This window comes from Salvelinus alpinus, chromosome 4 (assembly GCF_045679555.1).
Source record: "Salvelinus alpinus chromosome 4, SLU_Salpinus.1, whole genome shotgun sequence".
NCBI classification, from domain to species: domain Eukaryota; kingdom Metazoa; phylum Chordata; class Actinopteri; order Salmoniformes; family Salmonidae; genus Salvelinus; species Salvelinus alpinus.
In genome coordinates, this window is record NC_092089.1 from 82,933,113 (window position 1) to 82,958,223 (window position 25,111).

The 25,111-nt window shown below is 40.8% G+C and overlaps 1 protein-coding gene across 2 annotated transcripts in view; it reads right to left on the reverse strand.

Moving 5' to 3' along the window:
• Positions 1–328: 328 nt before the first annotated feature.
• LOC139574539 (ras-related protein Rab-28-like) overlaps positions 329–25,111 on the reverse strand; it is a 52,232-nt gene continuing 27,449 nt past the window's right edge. The window contains exons 5-8 of one of the 2 annotated variants that reach the window (XM_071399216.1): positions 12,942–13,045; positions 12,715–12,792; positions 6,950–7,048; positions 329–4,569 (exon numbers count right to left, since the gene is read on the reverse strand). In XM_071399216.1, the coding sequence (XP_071255317.1) occupies positions 6,956–7,048; positions 12,715–12,792; positions 12,942–13,045 (275 nt within the window). In that variant the 3' untranslated portion in view covers positions 329–4,569; positions 6,950–6,955. The remainder of the gene's footprint in view (positions 4,570–6,949; positions 7,049–12,714; positions 12,793–12,941; positions 13,046–25,111) is intronic. The other variant, XM_071399217.1, reaches the window with a different exon arrangement.

The following is a 25,111-nucleotide window of genomic DNA, read 5'->3' on the forward strand; positions in this document are numbered from 1 at the left end:
GTTGTTTCCTGTCTTTGTGTTCTGCACCAGATAGGACTGTTTTCGGTTTTCACATTTATTGTTTTGTTGCTTGTAGTGTTCACGTTATTATCTTTATTAAATCATGTTGAACACTAGCCGCGCTGCGTTTTGGTCCTCTCCTTCATCCCAGGAAGAAAGCCGTTACAGTCAATCAATTACAAGTGTGTGTGCCTGCATGACAGCGCACGTGCACACACACACACAGGAAATGAAGCATACACTCACACTAACCTCACAAACTAACATAATAATTATTTCCTGAAATCCACCTAGGAAACTATATGCATCAGTAATAATATATAAACTATTGCACTTTATAGCATTTTTATTGTTCATATAGAAACACAATGTCTATACCACTTTTGAATGTTCATTAAAACAACAATTTTCTAAGTGTACAGAGGATATACCATTATTTTTCATACTTAACTTCTTGATTTTGTGTTTATGACACAGAGGCAATTACATCCAACGAGAGGAGTTCTTGACATCTCACTGAAATGTGAGCAGCATTTTATAAATAAGATCTTCCACAAAACAATGCAGATAATTTACAAATATATAATTTACACAAGGCGAACACCATGGTTTACAGAGTAAAATCCAACCATGCCACCATGTCTTGTCATGTATTTTCTGTTGTACTACAAATACAATGTTGACATCCTCTGTGTGCAAGTACAACATATCGGTTGAAGAAAACATTTTGACAAATACAAACTACAAGACAAAGCAGGGACGAGTACAAAACAACACATGCCTATAATTTATGTATGTATACACTCTTAGAAAAAAGGGTTCCAAAAAATGGTTTGGCTGTCCCCATGGGGTAACCGTGGAAAGGGTTCTACATGGAACACAACATATTTATTGAAATGGTTCTCCCATGGGAACAGACAAAGAACCCTTTTAGGTTATAGATATAACCTTTTTATATAAGAGTGTAAGTTGGCTATTATTCAGCTTGCTTGGACAAGATGAAGATCCTATGAAGACATTTCATGTATCAAAGCAGTTCTTCATTGCAGTCTTTTCTGTTCTACAACAGACAGTTGAATAAGGCTATAAACATACAGCTAAGATGAATTGTCATACCTTTAAGCTGCTCCAGTTCATATTTAAATTTCATATTTTTATCCATTGTCAAGGTTAAAAACAGCAACAGAATTGTTCTATGCCAAATATATTTCAACTAGGACTACATAGGCTTTCCCCCAAAATACGGTCTTGATATGCATCCCATGAAACTGAATGATGCTTCAATTAAAGATGTAATCAACACAAAAATATAAATCAGGGAAATAGATACTTTTTGGGTAATTGGTCAATTTCACAAATGTAGAGTGGCAGAAAAACTGAAATTCCTAATTGATCAGGTTAAATCAAAAGTTTCTTTTTTCTAACTAACATCTGTTATTAATGTTATTATTAGGTCTTGAAAGTAATGGGAAATCACAGTTGTTCAAGGAAGCTGCTAATTGGCAAGTGAAATAAAACTAGATTCCATTGACTACAGTGCCTAAACATCTAAACCTTTCCTTTTAGAAGGGCTCTGTGTGGAGCACTAAGAATGCAGAAGCTATATTTTATAGTGACATATTCCTTGAGCACACTCTAAATAAAGCCAGCGGTTCATTTTACATTCAGCACATCGTTTTTACAGATGTTGGATCTTACTTTGAACAGTATCGTCGTAGCAAAATAATCCTGCAGCAACAGGATTTGAAAGTTTAGTCCATAATGTTGCTTGATCGGTGGTTGGGCAAAATTAGGCTACATGAAAAATGCAACACTGCTAATATAATTGTGTGTTGGTGTGGGTTTTCAGTGAATTTATGTGAATCACAAACCTCATCTGCATTTCCTGAGCGCAGAAAAATTCTCATCAACCAAAGAGTGATCAAATTAAGATTATAAACCGGGTAGTTCGGCTCCTGGATGCTGATTGGCTGAAAGCCGTGGTATATTAAAGTGATGATGCCCGAGAAGCCGGTGTTTGGAGGATATATTGACACGGGTGTTGCTAGGCCCGAGACAAAGTCAATATATCCTCCAAACACCGGCTTCGAGGGAATTATCGCGTCTATACAACGGGTTACCAACATGTTCAAATAATGATTTACATATTTTCATTAAAAACGTTATTTTCATAAATGTATTCATACTATTTCATCCTTCCACAAGATATAGCCCCGACACAAATCTAGGGTTGCTACCCAAGCCGGCTGGTTGTTCGTTCTATTGGTTCAGTTGCCAGAGACGCGACCCAGTCTTCAGTGTTTTTGTTCTGTATCTATTGGCGCGACCCAGTCGTTAGTTTCTAAATGTTCATTTGCCATACTGCCTGGCAATGTTCTTATCCCTTGCTTGCTAGCTAGCCAACGATGACTAACTTACAGTCAGAATGACAGTAAAGTAGCTGCAATTGCATAAGCAGTTTTCTAGTGACATTTATTTGGATACATCAATAACAATGAGCTAATGAGGCGCGATTTCGCCTGGCATAGAAAATGTGCTCACTCGTCAGGACACTGTTGTTCAGAGGAGCTAGCCAACAACACAGCAACACAATCACTTCGAACTGAAGCTGGAAAGACCGCAAACTAGCTGCACTTTGTTTCGTTTGAACTGTTTTAAATGTACATTTATTTGTACATATCCATAAAAAGGATGCCAGCTGATTCATGACTTTGACTGGCTAAGAAACGCTGCCTGCCTGTCTCCTCCCGACACATTCACTATTATGGGACAGCTGGAGATTGAATTTGATATTGAAACAATGTTGCAAATGTCGGAGAGAAAGATAGCAAGGTTTACAGTATACAAATCTCTGCTGTTGAAAATGAAATGTTAGTCTAAAAGAAATTAGATGATGTCTAGATGCTTTTTATAGTGGAGATCAAGTTTATAAATTGCTTGGCTAGGCTGATGAGAAAGTGGATTGCGCAGTCAGATGGAACAGAGTATATATGCATGTTAATGTCATAGATTTAGCCGGTGGTAACTTGTGGAATAGACACCGGCTGGAATGCGGTTTTAACCAATCAGTATTCAGGATTAGACTCACCCGTTGTTTAACAGACAATATAAACCGGGTGGTTTGAACTCTGAAAGCTAATTGGCTGAAAGATGTGGTGTATCAGACCATATACCACAGGTATGACAAAACATTTGTTTTTACTGTTCTAATTACGTTGGTAACCAGTTTATAAAAGCAATAAGGAACCTCTGGGTTTGTGGTATATGGCTAAGGGCTGTAGCCAGGCACTCCGAGTTGAATTGTGCATAAGAACAGACCTTAGCCTGGTATATTGGCCATATACCACACCCCATAGGGCCTGATTGCTTACTAGTACATCTGTATACCAATGAAGCAGCCCCTTCTTTCTTCACCACTCTCTGCCCCCAAATAGCTCCTTGCCCCACCGACCTACCCAAGCTCATCCCACCACTCCTGTTTCAGCACTGGGAGCTGTGGGAGAGGGGGTAGTGGGAGGTGTGGACTGTACCACTTAGAGCGATAAAACTAATCCTGATATTTAGCATACAGATATCGGATCTTAATTTGAGCCAGTTTCACACAGCAGGAAAATAATCCTGCAGCAACAGGAATTGTTCATTGTTATGCGATTATAATTAATGGACATTTTTTGTAGGGGTTGATACATTTTCCGTTATGGCAAATTAAGTCTGAAAGTGGAAAATACTAGCTTTAGAAGCCTTTTTAAATGTCAAATACACTACAAGTTTACAGGAAAGTTCCTGCAACAACAGGATGATCAAATTAAGATATTGCATCTGTATACACAACAGCAGAGGGGAAACCCATTCTATCATTAAAAATACATTTTGGAAAACAGTGGTTTATGTATATTTTTCTGTTATAGAAACCAACTTTTCATATCTATATACAATCAAATGGTCCTTTAAATAATAATTGACAATGAAGATAGTAGAAAAAATATGTCAAAATAGTAACAGTTTCTCAAAAATAAAATAAATACTGACAAATGTGTTTAAACTGCTGGTCCCATTTCCTTTCAGCATAACTTTCAACAGGTGTCTGCTGTAGCCAAAGCTGGTTACTACTCAAAAAATAATTCATGAAAATATATTAAATACTGAAACCAGGAATATACTGTGGGGTCGCTGTAAATATACATACTGTACATACAGAGAGATTCTCATATATAAATCTTAAAATATGCAGTACTTGGTCCGATGACCCTGAAAACCTTAAAAAGGAAATACTGATTTACAGCCTTTCTGAAGACTTGTGCGTTGAGAGAGAGAAGGGAGGAATCGGTGTGTGTGTGTACAACAGAAAGAACCAGGCCAGCTCAATTCTCCTGCTCTGGCTATGGGCCAGTGTGTTGGGGCAGCCTGCTGGTCAGAGGCCCTCACTGCTGTATTCAGTTTGTGGAGGGGCAAGAGGGAAGGTGGGGGGAGAGGGGGTCACTGCACCACACAAATGGAGCTGCGCGGGGGATTGACTGTCCTCGCCACAGGCTCTTGACTGTAGTTCACGATATCTGCCTTCACCACACGCTATGGAAACACACAGACATAAAGACAGACATAAACAGAGGCAAAATATGAGAAAGTTGCCTCCACACTAGAAAATCCATCTGATTTATTCACAAATTACACAATTTAAGATTAAATTACCTAACTGATACTACTAAATATTTGTAATTTGTTCTGGCATAGTTCAGAAATCTATATGGACAACTTAAAGCAGACCCCAGGTCTTCCTTCCCAGGCCCCAGAGCTTACTTGTATAATTCAAATGCATTACATTTTTCAGATTCAGAAAAACATGTAAACTGAAGTATACAAGCTAATGGATGAATGTTGTGGTAAAAATAAAGATGGAAAATCTTCTCTACAGTAAAGATCTGATCTACAGTAAATACGGTTGAAGTCGGAAGTTTACATACACTTAGGTTGGAGTCATTAAAACTCATTTTTCAACCACCACAAATTTCTTGTTAACAAACTATAGTTTTGTCAAGTTGGTTAGGACATCTGCTTTGTGCATTTCCAACAATTGTTTACAGACAGATTATTTCACTTATAATTCAAAGTATCCCAATTCTAGTGGGTTACATACACTAAGTTGACTGTGCCTTTAAACAGCTTGGGAAAATCCAGAAAATTATGCTAATTGTCGGAAGTTTACATACAGTTTACCCAAATAAATTCCTGACATTTAATCGTAGTAAAAATTGTCTTAGTTCAGTTAAGATCACCACTTTATTTTAAGAATGTGAAATGTCAGAATAATAGGAGAGAATGATTTTTCAGCTTTTATTTCTTTCATCACAGTCCCAGTGGGTCAGAAGTTTACATACACTCAATTAGTATTTGGTAGCATTGCCTTTAAATTGTTTAACTTGGGTCAAACATTTCGGGTAGCCTTCCACAAGTTTCCCACATTAAATTGGGTGAATTTTGGCCCATTCCTCCTGACACAGCTGGTATAACTGAGTCAGGTTTGTAGGCCTCCTTGCTCGCACACGCTTTTTCAGTTCTGCACACACATTTTCTATAGGATTGAGGTCAGGGATTTGTGATGGCCACTCCAATACCTTGACTTTGTTGTCCTTAAGCCATTTTACCATAACTTTGGAAGTATGCTTGGGGTCATTGTCCATTTGGAAGACCCATTTGCGACCAAGCTTTAACGTCCTGACTGATGTCTTGAGATGTTGCTTCAATATATCCACATAATTTTCCTCCCTCGTGATGCCATCTATTTTGTGAAGTGCACCAGACCCTCCTGCAGCAAAGCACCCCCAAAATATGATGCTGCCACCCCCGCGCTTCACGGTAGGGATGGTGTTCTTCGGCTTGCAAGCCTCCCCCTTTTTCCTCCAAACACAATGATGATCATTATGGCCAAACAGTTCTACTTTTGTTTCATCAGACCAGAGGACATTTCTCCAAAAAGTATGATCTTTGTCCCCATGTGCAGTTGCAAACCATAGTATGGCTATTTTATGGCGGTTTTGGAGCAGTGGCTTCTTCCTTGCTGAGCGGCCTTTCAGGTTATGTCGATATAGGACTCGTTTTACTGTGGATATAGATACTTTTGTACCTGTTTCCTCCAGCATCTTCACAAGGTCCTTTGCTGTTGTTCTGGGATTGATTTGCACTTTTCGCACCAAAGTACATTAATCTCTAGGAGACAGAATGCGTCTCCTTCCTAAGCGGTATGGCGGCTGCGTGGTCCCATGGTGTTTATACTTGCATACTATTGTTTGTACAGATGATAGTGGTACCTTCAGACATTTGGAAATTGCTCCCAAGGATGAAACAGACTTCTGGAGGTCTACATTTTTTCTCTGAGGTCTTAGCTGATTTCTTTAGATTTTCCCATGATGTCAAGCAAAGAGGCACTGAGTTTGAAGGTAGACCTTGAAATACATCCACAGGTACACCTCAAATTTAATCAAATGAGATCAATTAGCCTATCAGAAGCTTCTAAAGCCATGACATCATTTTCTGGAATTTTCCAAGCTGTTTAAAGGCACAGTCAACTTAATGTATATAAACTTCTGACCCACTGGAATTGTGATACAGTGAATTATAAGTGAAATAATCTGTCTGTAAACAATTGTTGGAAAAACTACTTGTGTGTCATGCACAAAGTAAATGTCCTAACTGACTTGCCAAAACTTTAGTTTGTTAACAAGAAATTTGTGGAGTGGTTGAAAAACAAGTTCTAATGACTCCAACTTAATAAGTGTATGCAAACTTCCAACTTCAACTGTAACTCAATTCCCACAATTAAAATACAATGAAAACAGCTACCATTACCACCACAACCACTTTATAAGATGCTTTAATTGTGTTTTTACACCAGGCACTAATAGATATATTTCAGGAGATAAATACATCTATGTGTGACTGTGTGTAAACATACTTCCAATTATTGAACAGAACAGATTTTGCTCTGATTGGTCTCTTGTCTAATGGGGGCTTCGTCCTGAGGGTAGTCCACCAGCTCAGCTTTCACGATCCTCTGAGCAGCATAACACACCACCACACCAGCAGAGAGATGGAAGGAGACAAAACCAGGCAGGAGAGAGGGATAGAAAAGGAGATGCGTGGGTAGAGATGAGGTGTGGAATGAAAAGAGAGAGAAGACAGGAATGAAAACAAAGACGCAGACGGGAGGTACAGTTAGTTGGAATGGAGGATGGGGAAAGGTGAAGACAGGGTCGTGGAGGTGACGGAGAGAAATGAGAAAGATAAATGGATTTAACAGAAGAACATACTAATGACATGTTCCCCGGTTTACACAGCCAAATGTCCATGAACAAGATACATTTATGAAACATTTCTCCATGTACAAATGAAGAACACTCATGTATTATAATACTCCCAGCCTGATATGAATGGTGTGCCAAATGTTGGTTTATCCATAAAGATCTGGGAGTGAGACTTTACATTTGTTTAAGTTTAAGCCACTAGTCTGCACTTCATTAACTGTTTTTGGGTGTGCGTTCTCAGCTCCTCATCTACTAACATGTTACCATGCCAAGTTTTAAATCAACCATTACATCTTCATTGAGGAGAGGTATTAGAGGTCTCCCCCCCATGTCCATGTAATCTTATTAATTATGATCTAAAAGGCTAAACTGATTCTAGATCAGCACTTCTTCTCTGAGAAGTTTTATGAATACGGGCCCTGGATATTGAGTAGCAGTAATTGGACGAACGGTTTCTGAACTTACAGTTAGACCTCAGACCTGGATTGGGCAGTGAGCAAATTGCAGAGATCGTGGTTGTAACCCAGGCACTGGTTGGCTATTCTGATTAACGAGCTGCCGATGCCTGGTGTCGGACCCTGTGAGTGATCAGCGGCCCCAGTATCTGATCTTCCAGACAGGGGACCATGATGGAGTGGGCTCCCAGGCCGATAAGATCTTGTCAAGGTCCCTGACCCCCATGTACAGCTCTCTAAACCTGACAGCTGATAATCAGGCTGTCCTGCCTCCCAACAATAACCTGGGGCTGCCCTTGACCTCCTTCCCCAAATCCATTTGGCTACAAATCAGAACATCACTCCTCCCATTGATAACACTGCACAGCAACTTTTCTTTCTACTTCTATTTTCTTTGTCTGTGTCTATCTCCAGTGAATGTTGAGGCCTTCAACTACTGTAGCCTAGAAACCTGACCCATTCTCTATCCAAGATGAAGACACACCATTGAAGTGGGATAGTCTTCAATCCACTAAAATATTTCTTATTTTATGTATAAACATTTATTTGGTTAACTTGCATCCCTGAAGTGACCCATGAACATCACAGATTACATCTGTGACAGGCAGATCAGATCAGACTAGGGCGGTCATGAAATTGTGTCAGGCGGTTATTGTCATGCAAATAACTGCCGTCTCATGGTAACTGACCGTTAATAAACAAACTAATTTAGCATTTCTAGGTCTCCACGCTTACAAGCCACATACAAGCCACTCATGCGCGCCTTTGGAACATCTACATTTAAAAAAGTTTAATAAATCAATTTATTATACACCATCACAATAAATCAATCTATTTTAGGCAGGTCTAAAGAAATCTTATGATAAGAAATGTATTTCAGAAGAACAGAATATGAGTTGGCCTACTGTATGTTACATTCCCCGGCTATGCTCCATGCCATAGGCTGTAGGCTTATTCATTTAGCTGGCAAGATATGCTTGTAAGTCCCAGGCCATTATTGTATATAGGTTTTTATAGTAGAAATAATATTATTGAACTTAGCTGACTAAAATAGAAATTATATTTTTCCCATTCCGGGGCGAGTGTGCATATGAAGTAGCTATGTAGAGCGTAAAAGTAATCATTTGAAACAGGTCCTAAATGCTAGATTTAGAGTTATTTGGCAACTTTAGTAGTGAATGATACAAACCTTAGAATGGCAAACATATATGGGCTACATGATGCGACTATAGGCTATTGATGATTTGAGAAAGTCTGTTCATTTTTCAATCATGCCGGGTAGGCTACTCTGGTTTTATAGCAGAGCATGTGCTTAATATGAGCAACCGTCAAAACCCTGCTTTCACACGGGATTACATAAAGAAATGTCTGGGCTTATAAGAACACCTATTTCACTCCACATATCAACCACTGTTTCTCCCAGACTCATGGATAGACAGTTTGTAGCGTAGCATAATATAACCAATCCATCCAGTATGCATAATAATACAGTCCAAACTCATCATTTACTAGAATTTGTTTAATTTTGGAGTATAGGGTAGACCAATTATGTACCAAAGACATCTTAAAATCAGTTAAAAAAAAGTAATGTTTTTCTGCTGTGCGTAATACACAATAGGCTATGTATTGTATTATGGCACAATCATTTTAATACTGTTTTTTTTTCAGGCTCATAAGCCTATGCGTATGTATAAGCTCTAATACAGTATGTGTATGGGTGTTTTTAATTAATCATCACATTAGAAAGCGCTGTCCATTTCGTTGTGTTAGGCTTTGAAACAACATCCACAATGACCATGTTTCCCACTCAGTTTCAACCTGTTGTTAAACTTCTTTCTTCACATCAATCATCACAGTGAGGCGAGTTTTAAAAGCATGATACTGTTTTGATGATAAGTGTTTGATGTGATTTTCCATTGCATTTGTATTGATGTCAGAATGTCCAGAGTGCATAAGAGGAGATTACCCTGACTCTATGGTCACGTCGAATTTTACTACGGTCATGACTCATGACTGCTGGTGTGGCGGTATTACAGTCACCTCAAAAGCCCTAGATCAGACCACTCATCCAGCTTGTTTAGCTTGGATTAAAGCACTTGGGTTTATTGAGGTAGCTATCATGGGAGGTGACGGAGGGGAGCGGAGATGGACACCTTCATTAGCCTGTCTGTTGACAGCAAAAGAGGCAGGGTGGGGGTGGAAGTGTGTTTGAGAGTCGTCTCCTAGCCTTCGCTCCCTTGGTCCTCTCCCTTCTCTTGAGGTCCTGACCTCCCCATAGCCCCAACCTCATCAGCCACTCTAGCCAGCGTGGCACCAACCAGTCATATCACAAGCAGGATGAATGCCTCTGGGGGAGGTGCCCTGAGTAATCCCACCTCTGTCACCAGTGACGGGGCCACCTGGTCTGGCTGGTTCACAGAGGCCGAGCTCAGAGGGAGATAAACTCAATAAATCAGAGGACGCATCCTAACCTTCCCACCCTACACCGCCAACCTCTTCACCTCTCGCCTCACGCACGATTGGGCTCTAACGTCGTCAATGTGGCTGTATTTACAGATGGACAGTCGTATTTACAGATGGACAGTCGTATTTACAGATGGTACAGCATAACTTGAGTAACAAGGGTCCTGTGACCTGGCACACACTGTTTGACCTTGTGTACATGCGTGTGGTTATAAGAAACCATCCAAACAATGGCAACATGACTTGCTACATAATTTACCCTTCGCTAAGCCCCGCCCCAGATTTTGGGCAACCAATAGCAGCACTCCAATGGATAGGAACGGTCATCGAGTCCGACACCTTGGACAAGCTCACGTTTGAAACACATGAAAACCATTACAAAAACTGAGTTTTCATCCAAAAACAAAAAAAATTAAATGGCTAAATAATGTAACAGTGCACCGGGGTACTGGTACTGTGATCTAAAATGCAGAGCCTGTTGGGTTATTTTTCTAATCTGAAATTATACTTTAGTTACATTGTTTGCTAGCTCAGCTGGTTAGCTAGCTCTCTGGTTAGCTAGTCTCTTGGCCAGCCAATGTTAACCCTAGCTAGTCATTGTATAGCTGCCAGCCAGCCAGCTAATATAACTTATTTTTTCAAAATGAATATTACCTTGCTACAGTGAGCTCCAAAAGTATTGGAACAGTGACATTTTTGGGGTGCTTGCACTCCAGAACTTTGGATTTGAAATGATACAATGACTATGAGGTTAAAAAGCTTTAATTTGGAGGGTATTTTCAATCATATCGGGTGAACTGTTTAGAAATTACAGCACTTTTTATACTTAGTCCCCCCATTTTAGGGGACCAAAAGTATTGGGACAAATTCACTTATGTGTATTAAAGTAATCAAAAGTTTAGTATTTTGGACCATATTCCTAAAACGCAATGATTATTACATCAAGTCTGTGACTCTACAAACTTGTTGGACGCATTTGCTGTTTGTTTTGGTTGTGTTTCAGATTATTTTGTGCCCAATAGAAATGAATGTTAAATAATGAATTGTGTCATTTTGGAATACCTTGTATTATAAAAAAGAACAGTCTAAACACTTGTACATTAATGTGGATGCTACCATGGTTACCAATAATCCTGAATGAATCATGAATAATGATGAGTGAGAAAGTTAGACGTACAAATATCATACCCTCCCCAAAAAATGCTAACCTCCCCTGTTTGTAAATGATGAGAGGTCAAATCAAATCAAATGTTATTGGTTACATACACATGATTAGCAGATGTTATTGCGAGTGTAGCGAAATGCTTGTGCTTTTAGTTCCCGACAGTGCAGTAATATCTAACAGTAATCTAACAATTCCACAACAACTACCTAATACACACACATCTACACTACCTTTCAAACATTTGGGGTCACTTAGAAATGTCCTTGTTTTTGAAAGAAAATGGACACATTTTAATGGACAATTTTTTTTGTCCATTTAAAGTAACATCAAACTGATCTCAACGTTAACAGTGAGGAGGTGTGTCTGTAACTTTTTCACTCATCATTATTAACAATTAATTCAGGAAAATCTGTAATCATGGTAGCATCCACATTAATCCACAGTAGAAGTCTTTAGAAACATATTCTATTCTTATTTACAATAAAAAGTTAATCAAAATGTAAAATTACACAATACATTATTTACCATTAATTTCTATTGGGCACAAAATAATCTGAAACACAAAACAAACAAGAAACGATTCCAACAAATGTGTATAGTCGCAAGCCTGATGTAGTCATTGTGTACTATGAATATGGGACGAAATACTTAACTTTTAACTACTTTAATACACATAAGTGAATTTGTCCCAATAGTTTTGGCCCCCTAAAATGAAGGGACTATGTACAGAAAGTTAAGTCGTTTCTAAACGGTTCACCCGGTATGGATGAGAAATACCCTCAAATTAAAGCTGATAGTCTGCACTTTAACCTCATAGTCATCGTATCATTTCAAATCCAAAGTGCTGGAGTACAGGGCCAAAACAAACAAAACAAAAAACACTGTTCCAATACTTTTGGAGCTCACTGTAAGTTAGCCATGTTATGAATACAACTCTCATTTGCTGTCGACATCAGGATACGATTTGAGAGCACTAGTTAGCTCCAAACGTGGTTAGTAACTTTGGCTGCATGCTGACAGTGCATTCAGAGCCATCAAGTGGCTAGCCACACTACAACCTTCATTTTACCAGGTTCCTGTGATTGAAATCATCGTAATGAAAGTCCACCACAACATACCGGAGGGTTTCCTGATTACCAAGGGGTAGTCTGTGTTTAATTTAATTGTGTATTAAAAACACAGTTTGAGATCATTGTGAGGGGATTTCGCCAGTGGTTAGAAGGGGGAATGTTGTCTGAGGTTGCAACAGTAACCAAGGCGGGCAGGGCTTAGCGAAGGGTCAATTCTCTCTGGGAAATGTGAGATAAAAGGCCTAATGAAGGCAAGGGCTCACCTGGGACTGCTCCATCTCCGCTTTATTGAGCTTCACCCCCAGAATCTCTGCAGCCACTCTCTGAAATGCCAGGAACACCTGAAGGGAAGGCAGGGCATGAAAGGAGGAGCGATGAGCAGGAATAGATCTTCTTATTGGCAAAACATCAGTATTTCAGTAGCCGTTTTTTAAATTTATATATGGTGCGTGTGCCACTTTGATGTGATTTACTAGGTAAACCAACTCACCGAGTCTCCAGACTTGGCAGATACGAACTGACTGATGAGGCTGTTCTCTTGGCAGAAGCGCTGGTGTTTGTCAGCCTTCACTGTCCTCATATGCTCAAGGTCGACTGTGGACAAAATGTCAGAAAATTACACAGAGAGCAAGATTGGCTTGACACAAGGTTATACTGTACAGAGACAAGGCGAACCTCATATCTGGACTTGCACAGAAAAGATAAGGTGTACACCAGCTCAAGATAGACTCAGGATTTGCCTGCTATAGATAACTGGCAACATACTTGAATTATTGTGTGTCACATTCAGTTTTTCAGAAATATATTTTGAGAAGGTCCTTTCAGAGGAGGATGTGATGAATTCAGAGACCCCTGGCCTCCATTTCCAGGTGTGATTAGCCTACAGCTCAGTGTCACACATTCCATAACTCAGTCCAGGTACAGTTACACCCTGAAGCCATGCACCTTTATATCTACCTCCACATGACTCAAGTCAAAAGAGCCCGGCTGTGGCTCTTCAAACACAATACATGGATGACCAAAGACTTCAGGCTACCCCGAAGTATGGCTGTCTGCTGAGAGAAAGCCATGACATATCACGTAATGACATATTGAATTAAATCAGGCCTTTAAGGTGCACACATGGACCTAAAATCTAGGTGTGGCTGATTACGGCATGCGCACAATGACAGAGACTATCTTTCTAGCCACTGTGCCTGTGTCTCCGTGCATTTAACTCTGGTGCAGTGATACCAGGCGTTTCACTTCTCCCCTTCCTCAATACGGGGTCACACCAAGGTCACAAGGGAAGGTCAACTGGGGGTCTCGCTGCTGAAAGCAATAGCTTCCCTCTTTATTTCTGGCTTTGTCTGACAAGGCGGCCACGCCCGGTATCTGGTGCATACGTGTCTATGGGAGCTGGAGGAGGTAGTAGGCTACTGTATGGTGTTGCATTTCTCTCGCCCCCCCCACGTTTAGCTCTTTGTGTGAAGCTTCATTCAAGCTGTCAATGTTTTCTGCCGTTCTCATGCCCCTTGGGTTAGGTGTGTGTGTGCGCGCAGGGTCGTAATCTGATTACAAAAAAACTAACTGTAATCAGTTACGTTACCAGCTAAATTAATTGAATCAGATTACAGACACTTTTGAAAAACGCGAAAATTACTTCGACGATTACTTTTAAATTCAGAATGGATGTTGGCAAAAGAAATACAGTACATTAACACCTTTGTATTTTCTTAATGACATTCAATTCAGCATTGAAAAAAATCGCAAGTTTAAGTTTGTTCCATCTGAGGGTCTGACCACAAGTCAGAGACCACTATGATACTTTTGATGGATCCTTTTTGTCTTCTTCTAATGCCTCTTAAGGGGAAAGTAATCCAAAAGTAACAAAAAGTAAATCAGATTATGTTACTGAGTTTGGGTAATCCAAAAGTTATGTTACAATTTTGTACAGGTAACTAGTTGTTAATTTACACATATTACATTTAGAATGTAACCTACCCAACCCTTTGTGTGTGTGTGTGTGTGTGTGTGTGTGTGTGTGTGTGTGTGTGTGTGTGTGTGTGTGTGTGTGTGTGTGTGTGTGTGTGTGTGTGTGTGTGTGTGTGTGTGTGTGTTCTAAAGAGCAATGTAAAGTGTACTCCAGTATCATTAATAACATAATAGGTCATAGTGACCCAAATAGAAAAGGCCAGTCACCATCCATAGTAACACACAGCCATCCATAGCTATTTCCAAGAGAAAGGCACATTTTGTTTTGTCATTTTTATGTCATGTAAATCCTTCTAAGAATGTTGACACCACATAACGTGGAAAAGGTAATTGTATATGTCATAAGATATGAGTCCGGAACTTAGACAAACCTTTCTAGTCCCCCAGGACACACACAGACACCAATTATGCTACAGACCAAAGCAGGTTGTCTCGTCTCTCCGCATGCATAAACATGGCTATCTTGGAGAGGTCAGCACGTTATTAATTCCCGTCACTAAGAGCGGAGGTACCCGCATGCTACCAGAAGTAAACGATGCTAATCCTTTGGATCCTGAACACTTGGGAGGGGTTATCAATCATCTGTCAGAGTCAGATTAGCCAACATTAACAGACTGGGGCCGGGGAGTGGCAGGACACTAAGTAAACCGGACCATGGGGAGAAGTGAAGATGAGGTAATTAAACCCAGTGACTAAGGTTTCTCTGTGCTGTCATGACTGACAGGGAATACAAGGAAAAATAATCCTTGTCTTCTATTGTTGTATAGTCATACATGTGACAGCTAACACTCTTCGACCTGTCATGGATGAAAATAAAAAATATGTGTTCAAATAACTAACATACAGTATATCCTTAGAAATACTAGAATACATGATTTGATGATTTGCAGAAACAATTAAAAAAAAGGCTGGCTAGGCTAACCACTGATGCTTTTGGTAAGCCATTGTGTATGTAAGAACAACAGTGTTTCCCCTATATTCATTTCGCAGCGGTGGCCCACTGCTGCTAAATTGTGGCCACAGATGCATTTTTATATATACTACCGTTCAAAAGTTTGGGGTCCTTGTTTTTGAAAGAAAAGCATATCTTTTGTCCATTTAAAATAACATCAAATTGATCAGAAATACTGTCAGCTTCATTAAATAGTACCCGCAAAACATCAGTCTCAACGTCAAGAGTGAAGAGGAGACTCCGGGATGCTGGCCTTCTAGGCAGAGTTGCAAAGAAAAAGCAATATCTCAGACTGGCCAGTAAAAAGAAAAGATTACGAAAAGTAAAAGAACAAAGACACTGGACAGAGGACCTCTGCCTAGAAGGCCAGCATCCCGGAGTCGCCTCTTCACTCTTGACGTTGAGACCGGTGTTTTGGGGGTACTATTTAATGAAGCTGCCAGTTGAGGACTTGTGAGGCATCCGTTTTTCAAACTAGACACTCTAATGTACTTGTCCTCTTGCTCAGTTGTGCACCGTGGCCTCCCACTCCTCTTTCTATTCTGGTTAGAGCCAGTTTGTGCTGTTCTGTGAAGGGAGTAGTACACAGCGTTGTACGAGATCTTCCATTTCTTGACAATTTCTCCCATGGAATAGCCTTCATATCTCAGAACAAGAACGTACTGACGAGTTTCAGAAGAAAGTTCTTTGTTTCTGGCCATTTTGAGCCTGTATTCGAACCCACAAATGCTGATGCTCCACATACTCAACTAGTCTAAAGAAGGACAGTTGTATTGCTTCTTTAAATCAGCACAAGTCTTCAGCTGTGCTAACATAATTGCAAAATGGTTTTCTAATGATCAATTAGCCTTTTAAAATAATAAACTTGGATTAGCTAACGCAACGTGCCACTGGAACACAGGAGTGATGGTTGCTGATAATGGGCCTCTGTACGCCTATGTAGATATTCCATACAAAATCAGCCGTTTCCAGCTACAAAAGTCATTTACAACATTAACAATGTCTACACTGTATTTCTGATCAATTTTATGTTATTTTAAATGGACAAAAAAAAATGCTTTCCTTTCAAAAACAAGGACATTTCTAAGTGACCCCAAACTTTTGAATGGTAGTGTGTGTGTGTGTATACATATATATATATATTTTTTGCCGAGACACGATTTTAAACGGATAGTCGTTGGCTCAATGACTGGAAGGTTATGGAAACAGCTAGCATGTTCCCATAGACTTGTTCACCCCCCCACCCCGCTAGTAGCAATGAACCTTCCACCCTCACACTTGCCCCCACTGCAAAAAAATACAAAATCCTTTGGGAGACTCTGGATCATGCCCAATTCTGTCAGCCAGAATGGCCAAACAAAATGTCACTTATTACACAAAGCAATAGACAAAATGTTTATTTAAAAAAAACCTGCTCCATAGTTACTCAAGACTAACGTATAGAATTTGTGACCCAATCCTAAGACATGGGAGAGTAGGCATGTGTTATTTTGCTCTGGCGGTCGCAGGGAGAGTTAGGTTATCACATTCCCTTACAGGAATACTAGAGAACAATCCTGACCCAGAGACTCAAAGTGCCTCCCTAATGAAAATAAAACATGGGCTATGTATACATTTGGATTAACAAATTGGACAATTCATTATATTTTCATGCATGCCAAGAAAATACTTAATAAAGTGCAGTAAATGACTACACAAAGTATAAAACAATACTGTATTTAATAATATAGGAATGCAATGATTGATATGTTAAGGCATAAATTCATGTATTTTTTTGTTAGAATTCAAATGGCCAGAAATAAGAAATTTTTTCAATCTTGCGAGGAGGACTGCCAATGACAACAAGTAAAAATGTAGAACAGCAAATACTGTTTAAAATTGCCAAAAACCACAGTTTCTCTCCAAAACAGATTCTAGCTTCATGTGTCGTGGGTCTGTGGACACTGAGCTCACGAAAAGCCTACAGTTATGGAGTTTCTTTTTATAACCCGTGTTAATGTAGCCATTTCCACTTATCAGTTTGAACCGATCTTCCTCCGCTGATCTGGTTTCTCTCCTTTCCTGACAAACTGTACGTCACGTTAACTACCCCCAGGAAGTGACTGCAAACACGAAATCAACTGTTTAGGCCTCCTAGCACATAGAGATAGCAGAATGGATCATCACTCGTCAAGACCGATGACTCCATCTCACCCCAGTCACCATGAGTGTTTACTTTAAAAGCCAGTCATCATTGTGGTGAATCTCAAAACATTTAGAGAGACAAATACATTGGAAGAGATCATATGTTAGGTCAGAGCCAAAGGGAGAAATATAAATGATAAAGATATATGCCCGGACTGGTTTTAACCTCTGGAGTCAGCTGTGTCTAAGTAATACAATGAAGGGACTTTAGAAAGTCAAATTAGTTAGCAGCCTATAGGCTAAACATTAGAGAAATGTAAACTGCCTTCCTCATTAGTAGATTTGGGGAAACACAATGAGTGTCCATGATAATTACACTGTTTTCCTCTGATAAACAATACAATTTGGTCAGTCAAGAAATTAAGACAGTATTCAGATTTGTAATAGTCCTATATATTTCACACATTCCCACTAACAAAGGTGTATCACTTCACAGGAGACAGTGAGTGAAGTGCTGTGTGGTCCCCGGCATCATGGCTTTTTAAAAACACACAGTGATAGCACAGGGACTTGTTGCACTGTTCCACTGCGTCGACTGCTGGGGACCAAGTGGAACATTTAATCGAGCGAGTAACTGCCAGCGAATAAACTTGACATAACACAGTTAATCGCCGCCAGCCTCATTTAAAACAAACAACTGTTGGGGAGAGTTGGGAAAATGACTTGAGGGGGGTCCGGGGGTCATACCCCCCTAGTGAAAGTTGCAGGGTTTCATAAAACCCGAGGGAATACCTATCACTTCCAACATTACCTCACTGTGCCTTGCAGACCCATCAGTAGGGGGTTTCCTTTCCCTTCAATATCATCCACAAATTGACATTGAGCTACTACCCTTGCTGCTGGATCCTCTAGTTGTCTCTACTCCGAGAGTGTATCAAACCGAACCATAGCCACACCCAGACCACAATCTCTCACAGTACTTGGTGGTCTCAGCCAAACTTTCCTCTTCAGGCCTACTCTGTATCCACTGGAAGAAGACAAGAACAGGATGAATCTTCAATCTATCTTCTCCCAAATCTGTACTGTCCTCCCCTCACACCTGTACTATTATAATGACTTATGCTCTATTATGGTGTCTAAGGTGCCATTACTATGATGGGTGACAGAGGCCTGATATCAAAGCACTAGGCAGCTTTATTCATCCTCCCTTTTGTTGGCATAGGGAATGAAGGAGGTATCCTGGAATACGGACCACCGGCACACCCATTATGGCAGATGTGCAGCTCAATAAAACAGCTCAACTCAACAGTCCACAGCATGGCCAACTGCTGGGTTTTGACCTCTTGGGTCATGTTCAGTAGGGCACACCATAGCATTTTTTTTTTGTCACGGTTCGTATTGGACAAGTTCAAATGCCTCCCTGTTTCAAAACATTTCCTTCCTACTGAACACAATCAATGGATTATGGATGTGTACTGGACTGATGCCAAAATAAGAGTCAGAGGTGTTCAGCTGAGTAGACACCAACACCATCCTCTAATAGTGTGTCTGAGACAGGCTCATGACATCATGAAAGGATTCTGCTGCAGCTGCACTTTTTCGTGGGATTTATTTTCTCTCCAAATGTGATATAGAACCCAGGTTAATAGCAAGTGACATTTTATTTACGGTTAAACTTACTGTTACTAGACGTCGAAAACTTCTACAATCTCACAAACGTATTACAGAAAGCCTTCTCAGTGTAATGTTTAATGGCTTTCGCCATTGATTGTGCTTTTTGTGCATGAAGTGGCCTGTAAAATTAAACTGTAACACGAATTCATGCAGCACAGTTAACCGATTAATACCCTACTGGTTTACGTGACATGAGCACAGCTCATAAAAAGCGCAGAGTTGGGAAACGCAAAGAGCTTTGGTGCTTTGAAATTTGCACGAAGAACAACATGAACATACCATAAATGTCATGCCATAATTCACCAATCAAAACAGGATAACACGGCCACTGTTTGGCTTCACCAACAAACAGCTATGCTTTATCCATCGTCAGCAAACTCCTGCTAATCATTCTACGATTTTCATCTTTTGAGCAGAGTGAAGTGTTAAGGCCCGTTTAGGCATTTGCTTTAAGTCAGTCTTGCCTCTGGAACACCATGCATTCATTCAGAAGCCATGCAGTAACCAGGGCTTGGGAGTCCAAAATGCTACTCTAGTGCATTTTTATTGGGCCTAAACAGTCTGGGTATTGTTTAAAGCAAGAACTGTTTATTTCTGGAGGAATGAGGAAAAAATACTAGATTGATGTTACAAAACGTTAGTATGTTAATGAAATACTGTTTATGGAAAAGTATGATTTTTTTTTACTAAGGAAGTACATCTAAGGTAATGTCGACAGGCCTACACATTTTAGTGCACTATATTGCATTTTGTGAAGCCACGTGTTTGATTAGCTTGCTCATCAAAAGCGAGAACAAAATCTCAGATATTCAGTATTACCTCCACTTATGTTTCATTTTCAATGGTGATTTCATAGTTATCAAAATATTACATACATTGAGGGGACAAAGGACTGAATCTGAGTCAAGTAAAATAAGTGTTTCAGATCAAAAGTCAGTAACCTCAAATGGCGAACAGTAATTTGTGTCAAAGTACAGTAAGACTTGTGAGTGACTCAGCACAATTATTATTACTATTATTATGATGGAGGTATCAAGAGAGAGTGCAGGCCAATGAGGCGTTGCAGCCCGATGTCGTCATGGTGAGTGTCAGGGGGAGTGGGGCATTGGTGGAACCCTTGGGAAGGGAGGAGGGGTCCTGACAGAGACAGAGCACTCTTTGTGCTCCGGCGCCCCTGCCCCGGTGGCCTGAAACGGTCCAGGACCGTCAGGGGACCAGCTTTCCTCCGGGTCCGAAGTGTTCTGTCGACAGCTCATTGATCACAGCTCATCTTGTCACCCGACCATTCCTCCCAAAACACATGTGCGGACACACACGCACACGTCCCGCTTGTACACACCCGTCTCACACTTTCAAACATAATCAGCTTCTCTACAGTGACCCGTAAAACAACATTGAGCGTGGTCTTCCTCCCTTGTGAGTGGGTGTAAAAACAGTAAAGTGGCCAGCAGTAGCCAGGACAGTGGAGGTGGGGGCAGACTGGGGAGTGTGAGGTTGTCACTGCCACAGTAAAACACGGGGGCGGTGGGCCTCGCCGGCTGGGTTACCGGGCTCTGAGGACTCGTGAAAGTGAACAAAAGGCCCAGTTCTGAGCCAACCGCACAAGACGCTGCCCAGGGTTTCACTGGCCAGGTCCTCGGAGCTCTCCTGTCGCAGTTAAACTAAGTGTGCTTTTATGGGCGAGCTGTAATACTCCGCACTATGAGCCATAATAATCATACAGGCCACTAGGAGCCTTCATAATAACACACAACCCATTCCCATAAGCCAGTGTTTCCCAGTACACCCAACAGCAGACATTTTTGTTGTAGCTCCGGACAAAAAAACCCTGATTCAACTTGCCATAAGCCAAGTCATAATCATAGTTTTACCCATGAGGCATCATTCATTATAGCTGTCATAACCTCCAAGTTAAGCCAGAGCAGGTGTATTTTGTGGCTTTTGGCGAATGCTTTCTAATGATCTGAAGTCGCTCTGTTGCTACTTACTGCCTGTAAACACAGTCTAGTTCAAAAAGTGAATGATGGCAGGCCGCCTGTGACAAATTGATTATTTGCATAATGGCCTACTAGAGCTCTGATTGGCTATGGCGCACCGGTCTGTGTAGAGTCCGGTCCTGGACAAGACAGATGTTTTTATTAGGTTTTATTTACTGCAGTGTCTATTAATTGTCCAAATGCATGGCCATTTTCCCACTCTATATTGCAATAGAATTTTCAGTACTGCCTTAGTATAACATGCTGACCACAGCAATCTCATCAAGTGCGCGAGTTGCAAAATAAAATGTACCCATACATGTTATTCAATCCTTGCACCCACACTGCTCGTGAACGTCTTCGTGGCCAGGCGCTAAAATAGAAATTGCTTATATTTGTGACGCTCAACGCTCTGCAAGTCCAGGCTCTCCCATCTCCTCATTGTTTTTTTAGGAGCATATACCCACGTGCCATCACCTCATTGGTTTTTAGGAGCATATACCCACGTGGGTGATTGAAAGACTAACTGAGGTCCGCACTCCAGTCGGTTGTAGTGATGCACAGAAAAGTTGGTTGCCAACCACCATATAAAGTCCAAAGAAGAAAAATAAGTGTGAAGGGAGGAGAGATGATGAGAAATGAATTCGGTTGACCGTTTTATCTGTAGATTAATTGTCAGAGTAGTGGGCCTTGTGCATTTCAGGCAAAATAACAACCCAATGTTTATACACCAGGACAAATTTGCTAGCAACAGCAAGCTAGCTAGCTTAATTGCCATAAATGTTTAATGCTTTTTGACCTGTCCCCAAATGAATATGGTTGGTTCAGAGTTTGTTTTGATATTGCAACCTGCATGTCCTGATCGCTTCTGGTGTGGGTGAACAAAATCAACGCGCACGTCCGGTTTGGACAGCATGTTATCATTCCCAAACATTCTATGAAACATGAAAGTATGAACACATGAAAATGACCATGTCTACTAAGTGCTCATGTAAAAAAAGGCATCATATTCTTCCTGGGGGTGTATATGAACAGATTTTAATAAGATTTCATGTTACTAAAGTGCTCAGTTCCACTTTAAAGATTGAAATGCAACACTGCAAAATAAGAACGAAGGAGGTGCTTCCCATCCCACTCTCAAATAACAGTCAAAAGCATAATATTAAGCTACGGGCTTTATTAAAGTTATGCTAGCGAATCCAAAGCAGCATCGGCAAGTATCCTATGCTGTGTAAGCTTAGTCCAGGCATTCCTCCATATCAATGTTCTGGAGAAACCAAAGAAATAAAGCGCAGTTTGACCGTGATGATGGTTCCAGGCTGCCGTCGGGTCAGGTGGCTAAGCTGTGCTGCGTTGTGCAACTTAAATGGCCCGTGACTTACCACACAAGAAGGCATCCGAAGACTGATCATCTACTGCACGTGCAACAATATTTGCTTTATGGATGGCTAAAATGAATGAGGACTTTTCATTTTACTTCAGGCTCGGGACGGAGTAGGAGAGATGCGTGTACAGGTATGTTTTCAAATGGCCGCCATATTTCCATTGGGTGCCTGGCTGGCTTATCTGCAACAAAGTGCTAAACCTTCCCATTCATCCTCAGCCTCCCACTGCGTCATAGTAACCTGAATCTCTAATTATCACAGAAAATTATTTTGAGCCAAGAGGGCCTGCTGCTTTAGCTAATGCGGTTGTACTTCGGATTCGATACAATCAACATCGAATCTGGCCACTGTTTCCATTTAATAAAATTAAGAAAAATAAAATTGAAAAAAAACAGGAAACGCTGGACTTGGTGTATACTGTAAACATTCCTAATCTTTACCCAAGCATGCGCCATCCCTTACTGGGATCTATAGACTGTATATATAATGTTTTACAGTGTCGAACCTGCGGTCACCCTCCCTGCAGCGCTACACAGACACTGCTGACGTGTACATCTCCTATATCTGGGGGAGGGGGGGGGGGTGCGAAGGACTGGGCTTTTGTCCCACCACATGTCTATTGTGGCTAAACCGTCCCCTCGGGGGCAATTAGGGCCTTTTAGTTTGTTGTAAGAGGACCTAAGTACGAGCGGGCCAAGCCAGGAAAAACATTTCTGAGCTAAACCAAAAACAGAAGCGCATTGAGCTCCTCTGGGCTCCTGGACTTCTGAGCATCTCTATTAAGAAATGTGCAGGCCTACACAGAACAGACAGGAACTGTGGCAGCTTTACTGGGGCAGGGGGTTGAGGGGAGTGGAGAGGAGGAGGGGGAGGCCTCCACCCTGGGCCTTGCCAAGAGGGCAAACAACTCCGTCCGGACAATGTTGGTGGAGGAGAGACATTTTATAACGACAACCGAGTTTAGAGATGTTATACAGATGTAGGATCTTAATTTGAGCCAGTTTGCTACAGCAGGAAAATAATCCTACAGCAATAGGAAATGTGAATTATTATGTGGATTTATTTTTTTGTAGGGTTTTATACATTTTTCGCAAGGGAATATAACTAAAATCTCAAAGTGGAAATTACAACCATCTGAAGCTTTTATTAACCTCATATACACTACAAGTTTTACATTTCTTGCATTGCAGGAAAGTTATCCTGCAACAGGGTGATCAAATGAAGATCCTACATCTGTACGAGAACCGAGTTTTGAGAAATAGGCATTTGAGTTTTCACATGGACGAATAGGCGGCAGTGAAGAAGAGTGGGATGGGTAACGGTATGTGGAAAGGTTTGCCGTACCATGTAGAAGGTAAACACGCATGTTGTTTGACACACATAGCCAATGAAGACATTACTGTAAAAGGCAGGGAAAGAGAACATTTACTGTAAAAGGCAGGGAAAGAGAACATTTCCCGAAAGATAGTGTGTAAGTACAGGGCTGAGCGTGTGACTGAAAGAAAGATAGTGCAACGTGTGTGAGAGCAAGAGAGAGAAAGAGAGAGGGAAAAAAGAGAGGAACAGTCTCTCGGTGCAGGAGTCTTATCTCCCAGCCAGAGGAGGGATCATGTCCCATGGAGCCAGCGTGGATCTGGATCATGTCCCATGGAGCCAGCGTGGATCTGGATCATGTCCCATGGAGCCAGCGTGGATCTGGAACATGTCCCATGGCGAAAAAGCGTGGATCTGGAACATTTCCCATGGCGAGCCAGCGTGGATGAGGCAAAAAAAAAAAGTGTCAGAACCTCCGTGCTAAAAGGCATGAGTGATGAGGAGGGGTTAAGAGAACTGAACCCATTTAAGTCACCCAAATAAGGGCTGTGGGAGCCCATGATGGATGCCCCCAAAGCTCCTAAGGGATAGTGATATCGAAAGGGAAGGGGAATGGGTGGGTGGGGAGGGGCAGGGGTCCAGTGGTCCCCTCTTAATAAAAACAAATTGGCTTGATAAACTGCAGAATGAAAAGAGGGTGCACAGTTCCAATGTCAGCATAAACATGCCACTTGTTAAATACATTCAATAAATTATTCAGGTAATGACCAAAACACAGTATTTCAAGGTTTTAAAAAGGGAGAGTTCAGTGATTTAGCATTTTAAAATAATTTGTTTCCTTACCTTGAAAGCAGTCTTTGGACAAGGAGTGACCGCAATCCACACTTGGTTTTGTTCAACTGGCCAATGCAAACAATTAGCAACAATAGCATGTCGGGATCAATTCCTCATGTAAATCAATCTGCCACGTTTAGCATGTATCAAATGTCATACCATAATCACCTCTTAAATGGATTCGGTTACTCAATTAATTGGTTTAAATTATTTGTAGATTATTTATTTTGGACATTACTTTTAAAACATGCTAAACGGGGACATGGATTTTGATAAAAAAAATGCTAATGATGCAAATTATTTGCAGTAGCTAGTTTAATTAACGAAACCAATGAGTGTATTGTAGTGGCTCCTTGTTCATAGACTGCACTGTAAGGAAAGAAATATATAAAATCAGTGAACTATCCCTTTAAGATGATCATGAAAC